Here is a 16,764-nt window from a genome sequence, read left to right as displayed (position 1 = left end):
TAACGCGCACATGCCTCTCTCTTCCCTCCTGTGGGGGGGAGTAGCAGTCGCCTCGAGACAGAACCAGCATGGAGATGGTGCGAGTGAGGAAGGTTAGAAGTCTCCTCCAGTCAGTGTTTCTGCATGAGGAGTCACCATTGTAATCCTCGCTTTACTTGCATCGCTGTTGATTTGTGTCCTCGTTTGGCTTCTCTAACCATTTTTACATCACTGCAATAGTCTATTGACAGTACATTGTTTTTTGTTGTCATTTTTTATTGCTCATATTTAGTTGTGGCTGTTTGTACTTCTGCCTAGCCTTGTAGATCTACTGTTTGTCATAGCTATACAAGAATGGGCTATTTACGTACCCCTTTCTTGAGGGCTTACAGTATGTGTTCAAAGTGATCAAAGACTTCCTTGGACAGTTATAGCACCGAGAAGTTTATTTTCAGTTTTCTTCTGCACTTTTCTTTTGAGGAGTTTGAGCAGCCACAGATATGCATTATTAACCAGGTCGTTCCCTCCTTCAGAGAAAATACAGAAAACTTGTTGACATAAGTTCCACAACCAGTGCCATCCAAGGAACTAGGAAGTGAGAAATACATTTGATTTAAGGAGAATCTTCAGCTTTAGCAGAGGCAGTGGACGTCAGGAAACTACAGTACCCAGACTCTGCACACTGCTGTGAACATACATAGTTACAGTATATCTGTCGACAGCTAGCGTGTGCCACATTTATAGCACATTTCCAGTGCAGGGTTACCTGTTCATCCCTCTGGATCAGCCCACCACACTGTCTGTCTGTGACCAGAGTGAAGTCAGCCTGAACCCTACAGGATGCTGCACCCTGATCTCAGCTGCACTTCTGTCATAACATTGTGATTTGAGCCATTGTCACGTATCCCATCAGAAATGCACTGTGGGTGCAGCCGCAAGTCAAACAGTAGCAGTGAAATGACAATGAATTGCACTCCCACGTCTTGAGACCAACCAAATGTTTCCTTTTTTTGTTGTTTTTCACAGAAGAGAGCTAAGAAACTTGAGGGTGAAACTATTTATATCAGACATAGCAATTTAATGTTGGAGGTTTGTATCAAATTTCGGAAATGTCCTTTTGCTCTTTGACTATTTATTGCGGCATGTACTTTCTCTCTTTCTGCTTGCACGTCAGTGTTCCTTTTTTCTTTTCTGCATTGATGCCTGTTTCTCTGTATGTCTGTCTGACTGTACACCAGCTCGTATTGACACCTATTTCTTTCTCTGTCTGTAAACCGTCCGTTCAGCTTAACCCTAAAGGCTTGGCATGCACTATATTTCTGTCTCACTCTAATGCAAGTACTCATCTTTCTTTGGCATTGCTACTTTCCTAATCTTCATTTCCTGGTTGCATTTTGCTAAATATATGATTGGGAGTGCTGCCTCTCTCACTATCATAGCCTCATACACTTGCCAATCAGTAAATCTGTATTGGTGCAACTGCCAAGTCATTGGCCTGAGAGAATGTGCTTGCTTCTTCTCATTTCAGCCCTTTATTTGATATTGCACCATAACTAGATCATTTTTACCCTTTGAAGTTTGAGTGGTTTATTTATCAAGCAAAGTCTTATATTTTACACCACTGCATAGTGTTCTTGTACCGAAAAAACCTACTTATAAAAACTTGTAGAAGGAAATTCACCTTTGATCTCCCCAGTCATATATTTCCAGGTGGTTTTGATGGCCAGGTTAACAATGTTGCCATTGTCATTTCCATATGTGGCTACAGTACATTCCACTAACTTCATGGTGACTAACCAGAGACCTGAAGACCCCCCCACACACACTTATCTGCGGTCCTCATGATCTTCTGTCTAACTTTGTGACGCATTGTCTCCCTTCATCTCTTTTGACCTGTTTATGATGTGATGGTTGATCCCCCCTGGCTGTTTGCACTCAGAAGACACTCATTCACACTCACATGCACACCCATACACACGCTCTGTGAAATGGTCACCTGGTCAACCAAGCTCATTTACATCCACCTGTATTAAAGCACGAGGGCATGGTGCTTCTACCACCTCACAACTCAGCCGTATCTTTGGCCGTTTCAAATTGAACGTTTCCGCTTGCTGCCAAACCAAAACAGCTGTCACCTTATGAGAAACTGGGGATGGTTGACAAAACGAAACTGTCATGCTTCAGGAACCAGGCGACCATTTCCCAGTTGGCAGAGAGCCACACAGATGCTCTTTAGACAGGCGAGGAGCCCAGAGTTCTCCTCCTGGGCTGGCTCACACGAGCCCAGCCTGTTCTGGTCCAGACTCCTGTCCATTTAAAACGTCATCCACTGCTGGCTGGCAAGCAGATGTTTCCTCTGAATACTCATTAGACAGTAGACTTTATGCCTTCTATTCACGTCTCTCATGCTGCAGATTTGTAACAAGCAATTACTCAAAATCAGGATGTTTGCTCCTGCACATGAATATGGATAAGCACAACTGTAGTTGATGGATCTCTGCACTTGGCAGAGATTGGGTATGGAGAGAAAGGAGTCTTGTCTGTCCAGAGAGTGTCTTGTTGCTTGGCTGGAGGCCTGCTTCCCCTTCAGAGGGGCGTTGCGTCTCTCTGTAAGAGAGGCATACCTCCTCAAACAGCATTAGTAATGACAAACATGATGTTGCATTTGTTTGGTTAAGCGGCTTGGTTTTTGTATTCATCACATGGGAATAATGACAGATCTTTTTTCCCCCTCAATCCCCTCCAATCTGGGTGCTCTGTCCCTTTTCTGGTCGTCTCTTCCCACGCTTCACACACTCCCTCTCTTGTTCCCTTCTTTTCTCCTCTCTTTTCTATATTCTCCCCTTCTCCATGTTCTGTCTCTTTACGTCCCGCACTCCACTTCTCTTTTTTTCTCTTTGGGCCGTCCTGCCCTCCCCCCCCCTCTCTCTCTCTCCTAGGATCTGGATAAGACCCAGACAGAAATCATGCGTCACCACACCAGCATCAGTGAGCTGAAAAGGAGCTTCATGGAGTCCGTGCCAGACCCCAGGCCCAGCGAGTGGGACAAACGCCTGTCCACCAACTCACCGTTCCGCACCGCCAGCATCAACGGCCAGCTGCAGCCAGACGGGGTGAGTCCTGTCCTGGGAGGGAGGTAGAAGGAGAAACTGGCTACTTGGATACTGTGAGATGTTTAAAGAAATGCTATTCAGAGCTGGCACCAGTTTAACCATAGTCTCTCTGTGCAGTGTCTGTGCTCTCATTGTCCATGGAGAACACAAGAGGTTCTTGTGTTGTGTCACTTGTTGCACTGCGACATTAAACAATATTTTCCACTTGGTGGTGCTATGGTCTTCTCTCACATCATTGAGTTAGTTTCGATGCAAATCTGATCCCAGTCATCAGAGGAAGCCTGTTGACTGACTCATGTCTCGGGCATTTGTTAGAATAGAGTCCCTTGCTGAGAACAGATGGGAAAAACATTGTGCGAAGCCACGTTTACTGGAAATGTGTACAGAAAGGTGCAGTGCATTTGGTCAGTTCAGCTCTCCCTTTGTGCACAAGTTCAATATGTTAAGATTCTGTGTGTATGTGTGTGTGTATGCAGGTGAGGACACCCACCCGTTCACCTGCATACAGAGTAGTTGGTGGCATGTCAGAGGTAAAGGTTCTCTAATTTGGTATTTACCAGCAGGGACTGCAGTGAGACAAAGCTAGTGGGCATTTCTTTATGAGCCAGATAAAGAACGGCCTATAGCGTGAATGCAACAGGAGGCTGTGGCCGTGGGCTATAGGCAGGAAGAGCATCTGACCTTCTTCAGTGGATTGCGCTCGCCCCCGCGACCTCATAGGCGCCTTCTTCTCAGCCACGCCCCCCTTTTGACCCTCCCTTCCCTCTCCACCGCTCAGCTCCATGAATGGCTGCTGCCAGCTTGTCGCCGTGCTTGATCTGCCAACAGCATGGCTGGGTTTATCCCCGAACTGAAGCTGCATGACTGTGATGACTTGATTTTTCTAAGTGACTGAAGAAAAACCAAAAGAGAAGCGAGTAGCAACAGCAACGACCGAAAAAAACTGACCCCCCTCCTCCTCTTCATGTCATTGTCTTTCCCCCCTATTCTCCCTCCTGTATCTATCCCTCACTGGATGTCTTATGTTTTATGTTTTCTCTGTCTCCCCCTTGTCTCTCTCTCTCTTTCTCTGTCCTTCTTACATGCCGTCTATGTCCTTTCTCCTCTCCCTCCTCTCCTTTCAAAGTCCTGCCCCGGCTCCCAGTCCACTCCACCTCCTCCTCCACCTCCTTCACCTCCTTCGTCTCCCTCACTCCCAGCCTCGCCCCTGAAGCCAGAGGTGGACACAGAGGCCCAGAGTGCAGCTCGGGCCACAGGCCAGCGAGCTCTCACCTCTGCCCTGAAAACACAGTTTCTGTCCCAGACTTGAGCTGCCCGGAGCAGCCTGAATATCCTGCCAGTCCCTGAACAGCCCCTTCCCATCCTGGAGGGTCCTCCCAGTCCCAGGCTTTCTCTCATCTAGAGTTCTGATCTTTTCATGTCCAGTGACTCTGCACTTTTCATGAGATGTCACAGCACAATTTCTATCCTAACCCAATGACAAACAGTTCAAGGTCGTTACATCATCGGCCATCAGTCTGAGAGACAGAATAACTCAGTTGAGTTGAAGTCACCTGAACTTGTTATTGCATGCAAGACATTTATAAAAACCACAATATTTTTCTATCCTCATGAACACATGGTAAACAGATACATCCCCCATGTGGACATCAGTCTTTTGACTGACCTCTGTGCATCTGACATGTTATTCTATACATTTCTGACAGCTCTACAGTTTCACTTGTCAGACAAGGCAGTGAGGATGGCACATTGTGGTCCTGCCTGCCGTTCCCAGGCCAGTTTATATGGCGCTTCTCCCCACAACGGTGTGTAAGAGGCCGATGCACTGCCAAAATGGGTTGCACTAGCTAGCATTTTTACCTGCCAGAGAATCCCTTTCCATTCTCCGCCATGGAGCAGAAGGCCATAAAAACCACCCAGCCCTTGTTGTCCTTCTCCTCCTCCTCCCCTGCTGCCCCAGGGGTCTCGCGTGGTGAGACCACCCTGGACACATCCTCACTGCCACGCTATGTTCTGGCCTGACAGCCACCGCCAGATAAGCACCCACCCCACACATTGGTCCGTAACTCTGATTCGGACCAGAGACTTATTTAACAGATCGCCCTCCAGGATTCCTCCTCAGCCTTGACATCCCTCCTCTGTTGTTCAAATGACAGGAGGACACTATCCATAACCATCCCAGTGACTCACCATCCTCCTACACCTCCCCTCCCCCCCTTCCTCCCAACCTCCCTCCCTCCCTTCTCTGCCCCTACCCCTCCCTCTCCTCCCTCACGCCCTGTCTGTTGGTCATTCCCCCACACGTTCTGTTCATTGTTCTCTGTCTCTCTTGGTCTCCCGTTGCTGAGCACAGCGAGGGAAGCGTCCTTTGTTTGCACGGCAGGTAAGATTACTGAGGGGGGCCCGAGTAGCAGTGGGACGGCCACTCCTCAGCCAGGACTTCCTGGAGGAGGACGAGGAGGACGAGGAGGAGGAAGATGAGGAGGAGGAAGAAGAAGATCAGGCCCGAGGGCCCACTGTGAGAGTCTCTATCCCCACGCCAGAAGAGGAGTGGAGCGAGACAAACCCATGCCAGCTGTACCCAGCTAGGCTCCCGCAGTCCCCCATCTCGGTCCTCCTGTCGGGCCTGCTGGTGATGGCACTCACTCTCCTGTGGCTGGTGTTCATATGAGCCCAGGTCAGAAGAGCAGCGCCCCCTTCTGGTGACCCCACCAAGGGCACTCGTCTGTGGAGAGAGAGTCTGGATTCAGACGCTGGTTTCCCCTCTCTCCTTTCCTCCTGTCCGTTGTTCTTTACTGTACCTGCTTCCTTTCCTCACCTCCTACGCAACATACAAACCACCACACACACACCAACACAGACTAGAACATGTCTACTGAGCATTCAAGTCACTGAAAGACAATGTCCACTAAGGTCCTCCTTTCCAGTATTTTTCAGGAACTGATGAAACATTATAGGCATCTTGCTGAGATACTCAAGTCAAATTTTTTATGGACTCAAATGACCAGTATTCAACAGGGAAAAGCCAACACGAGTCACATGGGATGACAGACTGGACTGCTTGTGTTAACCTGTTGCTCTACTTAATTTTCTCTCCTCTAAGACTCTTCTAAGTCTCTTCCCTCAGCGCCTCTGTGCCATACGACTCTAGCACAGTGCTCTGCTGTAGAACAAGATTGACATACTAGATACAGGAACTAGCTGCACATATATTTGGCCAACAAGTTGACAAAACCTCTCCAAGAATTCAAAGCATCTCTCTGCGATAAAGCATAGAGCCACTGTTACCGAGCTTTACAAGAACTTTGTTTATATTTCACCGGAGGCTAGCAGGGCGGGGAGAACACTCCGACCTGGTTGAAGAGACAGCAAAACTCATAAGTTATTATTATTATCAACAAAGTTATGTAACTAAAATGGCCTTAAACTAAAGCTGATGCACTCCTTAGACATGGTGTACTTTGTTTACCCGAAATCTCTACTGGTTACCAAACAAAAAAGAACACTGGTTGCTAAGCGTTGCACTACTGTTGATAGTATGCCACTTCCTTTGCTTGATGTAAATCTAACCTGCGTGTTGTAACAATCACTGCCCAGAGAGGGGGTGTGAAAGAATACTTTAGATTGAGCTACATTTCATACAGTTCAGGTGTATAAAAAGATTTAAGTTTCCAAGAGATATTTCAACATTGCCTGGTGTCAGCACAGGTTGGCTGATGCTGGTTGACACTCAAGCTAGATAACTATGTAAAAAAAACTTATTTTACACTAACTACATACTCTAGCTTATGTGCATAAGGTATGAAGCCATCGAAATGATCTTGCCCTTTTCAAGGATCACTCTTGAACTTGTAGCAAAGTTGCACTGAGACAGGAGCAGGGACTGTAATAGTTTAGTAGATAACCTCTTAAAGAATGACAATTGTTCACTGTCATGTTTTAAAGCCTTCAAAAATGTTGACTTTGATACACTGGTGCTGAAGGCTTCCAACAGATCTATTGGTCGGTGCAAAAACTCTCTCAAATTAAGAATAAAAGTGACCATTGACCTAAAGCTTACGTACTGGACTATGACTAAAATAGAAGTATGTGGACACAACTCTGGGATAGAACTACAGTGTATGTTTATCAATCTGAGTGAGGGTGCACAATACATGCACTGTATGTATATATGTCAGTATGTGTGTCTGTATGTGTACTTGTGTGGGATCTCCATGTTGTATACTGTTGAGATTATCAGAACATCGTCACTCCAACGCAGCAAGCCTGGAATGTTCACTGTGACACAGCCCACAGGAAATGAAGTCGTTCTGTGCTGATTAGGCATTTTCTCCCCTTTTTGTCATTTAGTAGATTCATTTTTATTCTCTCGTTTTTATGCTTATTTCAGTGACGGTAATTTGTTGGAAACTTGGTGGCAGGTGTCACTGGCCGGTATAAACAAATAAAAGCACCTCATTAGGCATGTGTATTTTTGAAATATGTGCTGGAGTTGTAGGCAATTGGGTTTTGTTGTGAATAACTGCTTAAGTCAGTGCCTGCTTTTCTTTCCCTGTACTTGTAGGAGAGCAGAATTGTCATTGGGATGACTCATTCATCAGGAGGGATCTCTAAGGGAGGCCGTCCTGGTGTTCAAGTGAAAATAGTCTCTTTATCTAAGAGGAAAACCTAATGTTTGTACTGTTATGATAGGGATCATTTTGAGCAATGAGAAGTAAGGCGTTTTTTTAAACTAAAACTTTCGCAGTCTGTACAAAATCAAGCCAAAAAATCAAATGTTATTTGTATTATCTGTTTAAACGTGAGAAGTCTTTCATGAAAAGCCCACAGATATCATCAGCTGAGACTCAGCCGAAACCATCAGACATAATATATACGCTCTCCTTTCAACTGTGGAAAATTAGACCAGACTTCAATATGTGAACAGCTTAAATCAAATGACTTTTTTTCTGGTACAGTGCCCGGCAATGAAAGATTAAAAAGCAAAATGAAAGTAATTCATGATGCCTCTGCGCTGCATAATTTGCATCTCTGAGCTGGGGAGTGTTGGTAATTGGCATGCCATGTCGCCAGGGCCTGCCTGGGGCTTGATCCTCCTCATCCCATTCCTGGAGGGACTTTTATTCTGAAACTCACACATCTCGACCCATTGAGGGGGATGTCAGCTTACTGGTGATTGATCACATTGTGCCTCTGCCTCCAACCCCCTGGGAGCTCTGTTTTATTCAAGGCAATTAGTTTTTCTCTCTTGACAAGATTTTCCGCTCAACTTAATTGTTTGTTTTTTTTGTAAAATACGTTTTCATTTTTCTGCATTAGATGAAGAAATATGTCGGTCCTACACTTGCCGGGATGTTTAGTTTGAAAAGGCAAACACCCAACATGCATGGAACAGACAGTATTTCCTACATTTCAATAGTTCTGCACAAATCCTTTCCTTAAACCGCCTAGATACATATATGGCTGGGATTAGTAGTTCTGTTTTGGATGTCCATATGCTAGTATGAACCTGAGCTTCTTGACTGGGAGGATCAGTAGAGCCAGGTAATTGGGGGTGATTACCAGTAACTGACTAGCGATATGCTGTGTAGACTGTATAGGCTTGGTGAAATGAGAATCATTTGAGAGGATTACAACTCTACTTGGTAATGATTATGCGACTACACGAAGGCACGGAATGTTTGTGATGATTGTGACGCCTGAGTGAAAAGCTCTTATTCACTGAGTATATGTTCCCCTAACAGAGCCCTGTAATGAAGACGCAAACCATCACGATCTCTGACGTCACCAACTCGGTGCGAGGCACAGTAGACAACAAAGAGATCCCCATTGTGCACACCGAGACCAAGACCATCACCTACGAGTCAGCACAGGTACAGCACAGCATCCTGACATGCCTCTGGAGACTTTCAAACCTTTGCCTTTTGTAATGGTGAAATCACCTCTTTCCCTCCCCTTCTTCTTCCTCTCTATCTCTCGATTTCTTGCTCGTTTCTTTGTCTCTCTCTCCTCTCTCTGTTTCCATAACTTGCTCTCTCACATTTGTATCTGTGTCTCTCTCACCCCCTCCCCTCCCCTCCCCTCCCCTCCCCTCCCCTCCCCCCCCCCCCGCCCTCTGAAGCCTGCGGACAGCCTGGCAGAGAGGGACACTGGGATGCTGCTGAGTGCCCAGACCATCACCTCAGAGACAGTCAGCACCACCACCACCACGCAGATCACCAAGGTAACCCTGTCTCCAGCGTGCGGATTACGGGGGTACAGGGGGGGGGGGGTTTGACCCCCCTAATTAAGACTTGGACCTCCCCCCCCTAAAAGAAGTGAAAAACAACAGGTCGGCAGAGTCGATACATTTATATATCGTTTATGCCTGTAATCGTAAATATTACTTAACGCCCCCTGATTGTTATTTTGTCTAATTGTTTTACCCCCCCCGATTGTCATTGTATAATTTGCCCTCTGCCTGTCTCCCTACTCTCCTGTAATGCACTCATCCCAGCACAGGCCAGGGAGACAGGTGCCTCCCCATGGCAACAATCAATAGCAGTCAATAGAGGACATCACCACAGAGCTGTAATGAACTTGTGTTTCATATCAATCATGTCATTGGTATTGACTCAGCATATTGACTCCTTGATTTTGACGCCAGCTCGGACTAAATTATTGTTGGTTAGCGGGGCACTTGTTTCAATCCCTCATGGAGAGGGGCCTTGCCTGTCCAGGGTTAGGGTCGCTGGTTGGTAGCCAGCTCTGTGTGTGTGGTGTGTTGGGACACGCCCACAAACATACCAGGGTACCCGAGCATGGGGAGTGGTAGACACAGAGGTGGAAACAACTACCAACACACAATGCACAACCCCCAGGGTTTGTAACCGAATTGATCTGCTTTGTGAATCCGTATCTGTTTTCTGTGGAGCTGTTGTTGGATCTGGATGATTACGTGAGAATGAGGGCTGTGGAAGTGGAGGGCCTGTGCTCTCTCTGCCTTTCTCCCTGAGCCCAGGACATCCATTATTCCCTTTCCTCAACCATGTTTAAATATCTGTCTCTCGGTATTTCTCTCCCGTTGATTTCCCTCTCTTACTCTGTATCTTCCTCGTGGATGTTTCTCTCTTTCTCTCTGTATTCCAGACAGTGAAAGGAGGGATATCAGAGACTCGCATCGAGAAGAGGATTGTCATCACTGGAGACACTGAGATCGATCATGATAAGGTGAGCAGACACCAGCTCCCAGCTCTGCATCAGCTCTGCATCAGCTCTGCTCTCGGTTTAGTTGCAGACCTTTTGGTATGAGTTAGGAGAAACATTCATTTTTTTTCAGCTCGGAATGAATCGAATTGTTATTGTTCCACATCTGTTCCACATCTGAGAAATGTGATGTAGTCCCAGTCTGTGTTTGTTGAGGGGAATATTAATCACTTTGTCCTCAGTGTGTGTTGCCCTGTGTGGTTCGTTTAATTCATTTGGAAAGAACAAAAATATATATACACGTGGCTGGGGGTGTTTATTTGCAGCTCTGATTTGTCTCAACTGATTGTGTTTGCAAATGAAGTAAGCATCTCCCGCACGTAGGCTTTCTGTTTCTATCATACGCAAATCTGTTTGAATAGTAACCCTGGAAACCCTTTTTCCTCCCCCCCCCCCCCCCCAGGCTCTGGCTCAGGCCATAAAGGAGGCCAAGGAGCAGCACCCAGACATGTCTGTTACCAAAGTGGTCGTGCACCAGGAAACAGAGATCACTCCAGAGTAGGCCCCACCACACCCCAGCCACAGTAAGTTGATACACACACACACACACACACACACTTAGACCTCCAAAGCACCCTTCTTTCTGTCTCTGTGTGTTCTGTGGTTGCCTCTCCATCCATCACCTGGTATTTCTGTGTGTTTGACCTTAGTTCTTGGTAGATACCCTGTTCACCTGCCAGCATCATCTTTACAACACGCTCACGTTATCTGTCCATGCCTCCCATCAGCCGGCCAGCCTCAGATTACACACCACCGCTCTGGATGCTCCGGTCTGACAAGCAGCCCCCCCCCCCCCCCCCTCCCTCCACGGTCCTCTCTGGGAAACAGATTGGAATGGAAACCCCAGAGAGAGTGAAAGGGAAATGTACTGCCCTGCTCTGAGCTCCGCAGTAAATCCCTCCCTGGCTGTGCCTGTCTCCACTGCTCACAAACACACACGTCTCTCTGCAGCGTCCCCTAGCCAAGCCTGATGTGTTGATGTGGCCAGATATGGCCTTTTCGTACACGGGGAAGAGAATGCCACAGGGCTTTGGTTTTAACATGAGCTCGCTAAAAGACGTGGAACACGGTATTGTTTTGTTCCAAACAAAGTCTTGATGAGTGGAGGACGTTAATGATAGCAGTCTCCAGTCTGATTACTCTACTGAAGCCATTACAGACTTTAATGATATGCTAAGTGGTCTAAGAGAGACCCACGACCCAACATGTAAAAAGATAGGAGGATAAATGATAATCAAGGCGGGGGATGAGGTTTCAATCAACGGTTTAACTGCTCCGAGGCTAAATCTAGTGGCCGTAAAGCGCTGTGCAGAGAGGAGAGGAGACGGGAGGTTTCAAACCAAACTGCCCGTCCTCGCAATTTAGCAGCGCCGTGAAACGGCATGCATTTTCAGTTTACTCAAGCATATTCCAACATGAAACAAGGAGTCGCTGCATGAGGTCTGTAAACACTGGTGCCCATGTGGCTTTAATTGTGGCCTAGTTTGTGTGAGTTTGTGCCGCCAGGCTGGGGCCTCTTAGCCAGCTGCCGGGGTGGTATGCACTGTATACACAGAGTACCCCCCAACACCCCCCCCCTCCCTCCCTCCCTCTGCCTCCTCTGGGGGTTTAGTATGGCAGCGGGGCCCTCCTGTTATGTTCCCCCCCGTGTCCCGCCTTGAGTCCGTGCTAGCCAGTGCTGCTCTTGTTCTCACACACGTTAAATCAACTTCACTGTGTTTACTTCAGAGAGGCCTCCAAACACCGCTCACAGTGCTCCACCCTCCTCCCCTCCACCTTCCTCCTCTCCACCCTCATCCTCTCCACCCTCCTCTCCTCCGCCCTCCTCCCCTGATCCCATCCACCCTCCTCCCCTCCACCTTCATCCTCTCCACCCTCATCCTCTCCACCCTCCTCTCCTCCGCCCTCCTCCCCTCCACCCTCATCCCATCCACCCTCCTCCCCTCCACCTTCCTCCTCTCCACCCTCATCCTCTTCACCCTCCCCTCCTCCATACCCTCATCCCATCCACCCTCCTCCCCTCCACTTCTTTCCAGTCTGGCTGGACTCCTTCTCTCCCTCTGTCTTGTTGGCCTTATTCCCCAGACATGTTTACCATCATTGTGGCATTAGGGCGGTCAGATTCCTATATTAGAAGAGTTGCGTCAATGAAGTGGTGACGTGATCATCATGTCTGGTCCCAGAGTAAAAAATGTTCCTTCTAGCCAGCCTTTGAATAGGATCCATTTAAGTAGTTCATATTCTCCCTAGTAGCCCTAAAGTCTCAAAGTAAATATAATGTCATACTTACAGAGATATTTGCAGTAACAGATTAAGATTGATGCAACTCATCTGATATAAAGCAAAGTAAAGCTCCCGGTTCTCCGCTTTTATTATGATTTACTGTTTGAGGAAAATGTTGGGCATGTTTAATCCACTCTACACCTCTCTCACTTTCTCTCTGTCATTCTCTGTCTCTCTCGCTTTCTCTCTCTCTCTCTCTCTCTCTGGCTCTCTTCTTTCTTTTGTCTTTCTGTTTCATAGCTGCCAGTGGAAACAGGGCACCAGGAACAGAAACACATGCAGTTCTTGCCCACCCTTCCCCGATCGTGTCCCCTCTCCTACACGTTTACCTCAGAACCCCTCCCCCCATCAACACCCCCATCCCCAACCTCTCTGCCTTGGACAGACACACCAGACCAGATCTTCTAACTGCCAAAACCTAAATGACCGAACAACATCAAACTATCTTTTTCTAAGTGTAATGAAGTAAAAGAAATAACATTATTTGACTTTTTCACCTCTCCAATTTGTCTGGAGATTTTAAGGAAATTTCCGAGGGCATTCGATCTTTTAGTCATGTCGAGACTTAGTTGATATTTTTCTATGGATTTTCTTACCACTGTAATTGGTTATCAATATCTTCAAGTTTTGAGGGACGTTCTGGAAGGCAGGATTGTGGGTGATTGATCTGGGACTCCACCATCACAAAGATGAATTCCTCTTCAAGTTTAAAACACAACCGAGTTTGGTGTCATCTCTTGTACAGTAAAAGTTTATTTTATTTTCCCTCTCAATGTCAAAAAATATTTTTTCAATTTAAGTGTAAAAAAGATTGATCAAAACTGCGGGAGACCTTAGAGTGTTTCTCCTCTTTTGAACGTAATTATCTGGTGAATGATATTTTCATAGATTTATTATTTTAGTTGTTATTGTTGTAGTCAATCGAATAGCTAAGGATTCAGGAGAAGGAAGTGTATTTAAAAAAGCATAATTTCATTAATTTATTTATTTTCATCTCTGTCTTACTTTTGTGAATGTGTCCAGCATTTAGATGACCCCTCTGTTCACCACTGGTCTATAGTCACATGTTTTTGTATTAGGTCACATCACAGAGCATTCCAGTCACCAGCTACAGCTGGGTTTTTTGGTGGGGGGGGCATGGCAGAGGCAACTTGATGTCCTGCATTCATTTGTATGTATTTCTACTTTTCTACCAAAGGGGGCAGTGTGTACTCATCCACAGAGAGGAACAAGCATACAGTCTTTCTGCAGACAGTTTATCCATGCCAAACCCAAACAGGATTGGGATTAATTAGGGTTGATGTGATGCAGAGAGCAGCCATGATGGGTGACAAAGTAACTGATAAATGAGAAACAAGCAGCAAACAGAGACCCACATCACAGTGGATGTAAACCTTTCAAGAGATCTCTGTACGTACAGTAGCCATGATGCTAGCAACTGAAGTTTTTACAACATTTTTGTAAAGATTTCTATTCTTTATACCTTTTATCTTTGAGATGCAATGATTTGGATGTAAAGAATTGACCCACAATGATGTACACACTGTCCCTTCAAGCATGACCAACATTTAAGCTAAGATGACAGACAGCAGCATACAGTTTGTAAATGTTTGGTCTATTTTAACATGATGCTTTTATAGTACAAATAGTGTTCTGTACAGAAGCCAATGTGTTGTAGTTCCTTGGGTGTGTTGTCCTCGTAGCTGTGGCACTCCATTTTCTGCATTAGTCTGAAATGAGAGTTGTGACCAGCAAACACAGGCCCGTAGCGCGCTCCCTCTGTCTCTCTCACTCTCCCTCCCTCTGTCTCTCTCACTCTCCCTCCCTCTGTCTCTCTCACTCTCCCTCCCTCTGTCTCTCTCACTCTCCCTCCCTCTGTCTCTCTCACTCTCCCTCCCTCTGTCTCTCTCTCCCTCCCTCTGTCTCTCACTCTCCCTCCCTCTGTCTCTCTCTCCCTCCCTCTGTCTCTCTCACTCTCCCTCCCTCTGTCTCTCTCACTCTCCCTCTTTGTTTCTCTCTCTGTGTCATCACTGGAGGAGATGATGTAATAAAAGAGCACCAAGCACTGAATAAAAACAAACGTAGACTCTGCAGTCGTCGTTTCTTGTCATACCACACCCCAGCATCTCTTCAGACCGATTTGAACATGAGTCGATTGCTTGTAAATTCACGTAAAATGCTACAAAAACCGACCTTTTTGGTTTTTTTTGGGGGGGGATATGGAGAACTCTGCAGGCTGTTGGGAGGAAGGTGGTGTGAGATGAAGAGGGGGCGCCGATGGTGCGGGGTGCTGCAGGTGCCCTGGAACAACATCCCCTCAGACAGCTCCCTGCGTCTGCTCTGAAATTACTCAGACCCTCAGACCATCAGCTCTGCTGGTAGATAGATCACATGGTCGACGTTGTCCTGATATAACGGAGAACTGCTGGGTGCAGACATCGACAGCTTCCGGACGTTATTCAGTCACACTTTTTTTTACTGAGAGGGATGTAGAGTGACATCACTCTGTAGCTGTTTTGAGATCAGTCCTTTAGTCTTTGTTTCGGTCCCTTTCACAGTGTACAGTTCTGGATACACCCAGAAACAAGGTTTCTAAGTGAGCTCATTGTTGTCCCACATGAGGTAAACATGCTGATATCCTGACATAATCCTCAGTGTCTACCCAGAGTACTACTGGAAAAACTGCAAGCAAGGTAACTGTGAGCCAGTAGGATTCCTCGTTGATGTCAACTGGCATTACATCCCGAAGGACCAGTTACTGTAACTGAAAAGGTCAAGTGTAGAGCCCAGGCTAGGACACCATTATTTACTTTTCAGTCAATAAAAATAACAGTTTTTGGACTACTAAATGGATGGGATAGTCAAGTAACGCTCTCTTGATAAATAGTTTGCTGTTAAATGTATTTGACAGACCATATTTTACGTTTACTGTACAATGTCATCGCAACCAGCTTTCTGGCAGTAAAGAGCAAGCTATTCGCTGCTTTGCGTTCATAGAGTTTGAATGTTTCTTTAATAAAGTGGAATCAACACTGAGTTCATACTATTCTTAAATAATTCTTGCAGGTATGTAGAACACAGACAATTGCACACTGAGAATGTTCCAGATGGAGTATTCCGCATGGTCTGTATTTGTTGCTACAATTTCACTACTATCGTGTTGTACATACAAATCATAGCTGAAATGTAAGCGTGCATGGCAGAGCGCTCTGGCGAAGGTCTGCGGAGCCAATAAATAATGTAATGAAAGAAAGTACCTCTACTCTCAGGGCAGGGGGCAGAGCCCGACAGGTCTGCACATGGCCTTGGATTCATATTAATAAACACACCTGGAGAAACAATGACTGTTTTTTTAAAGACAGCTGGTGCACCATATGTAACTGAAATCTGGGACCGGTGATTAAATCTGCACCCAAAATGTTCACGCGTTTGTCAGTTGTGTTCTTTCTCCTTTACGTTGGTTTGTTTATTTTCTCTCTTCCTCCCAAACTCCCTCTCTCCCCCTTTCCCTCTCTTTCTATCTCTCACCTCACTTTAAGTAGCCTTACATGAACAGACAGTAAAAGTACAGTTTGTGTGCAGACAGTACTGGATTGTAAATATGTAAGAAGATTTGGTTTCCTGTCGACTTCTCCATAAAGGACTTAAAAGCATAGCCGGAAGAAAGCAGGAATAATCCCAGCGGAGTGTTCTCTTGTCTCCTCTGCCGACATGGATGTTTTGCACAATTGTAGAGAGATGCAATTAAAGTGAAAGAGGTTTTGGGGACTCTTGTTACGTTGAACATGGTGTGCAAAAACTGCAGGACTCATGCTCTCCTCAGCATCTAGTGGAAGAGCACAAGCCTCGTAGGAAGATGAAATAATAATGAAATATTGATACTCTGATTAAATAACTTTTTGTACCCAGAAGCACATTTTTATCTAGATTGGATTTAGCTTGATTTGGATTCTGAAATGGAACAAAATGTCCCTGAGGTTCCACTCCAAAGACACTTAGGCTTCCTTTTTATACCTTTGTGTGTTCATCATTAACATTTGTATGTTTAGCTTTGAATTTAACTGCCGAAAAGAACCTGTAACCAGTGCTGTAACCATATCCAGCTCTCATTTTAAAACAGTAGTTTGGTTCAAAACGGTTCCCA

General features: G+C 46.0%; 1 protein-coding gene across 2 annotated transcripts in view; it reads left to right on the top strand.

Annotated features, from left to right (window-relative positions):
- epb41a (erythrocyte membrane protein band 4.1a) overlaps nucleotides 1-14,709 on the top strand; it is a 33,419-nt gene extending 18,710 nt beyond the window's left edge. For both annotated transcript variants that reach the window (XM_084696427.1, XM_084696426.1), the window contains 8 exons: nucleotides 45-92; nucleotides 1,006-1,068; nucleotides 2,919-3,092; nucleotides 8,837-8,965; nucleotides 9,214-9,315; nucleotides 10,221-10,301; nucleotides 10,741-10,861; nucleotides 12,861-14,709. In XM_084696427.1, the coding sequence (XP_084552553.1) occupies nucleotides 45-92; nucleotides 1,006-1,068; nucleotides 2,919-3,092; nucleotides 8,837-8,965; nucleotides 9,214-9,315; nucleotides 10,221-10,301; nucleotides 10,741-10,839 (696 nt within the window). In that variant the 3' untranslated portion in view covers nucleotides 10,840-10,861; nucleotides 12,861-14,709. The remainder of the gene's footprint in view (nucleotides 1-44; nucleotides 93-1,005; nucleotides 1,069-2,918; nucleotides 3,093-8,836; nucleotides 8,966-9,213; nucleotides 9,316-10,220; nucleotides 10,302-10,740; nucleotides 10,862-12,860) is intronic.
- The last annotated feature ends 2,055 nt before the right edge of the window (nucleotides 14,710-16,764 follow it).

This window comes from Hypomesus nipponensis, chromosome 4 (genome assembly GCF_054491055.1).
Source record: "Hypomesus nipponensis isolate SF chromosome 4, ASM5449105v1, whole genome shotgun sequence".
Classification (NCBI taxonomy): Eukaryota; Metazoa; Chordata; class Actinopteri; order Osmeriformes; family Osmeridae; genus Hypomesus; species Hypomesus nipponensis.
The sequence above is the reverse complement of the archived record's forward strand: the minus strand, read 5'-3'. Positions and strand labels throughout refer to the sequence as shown.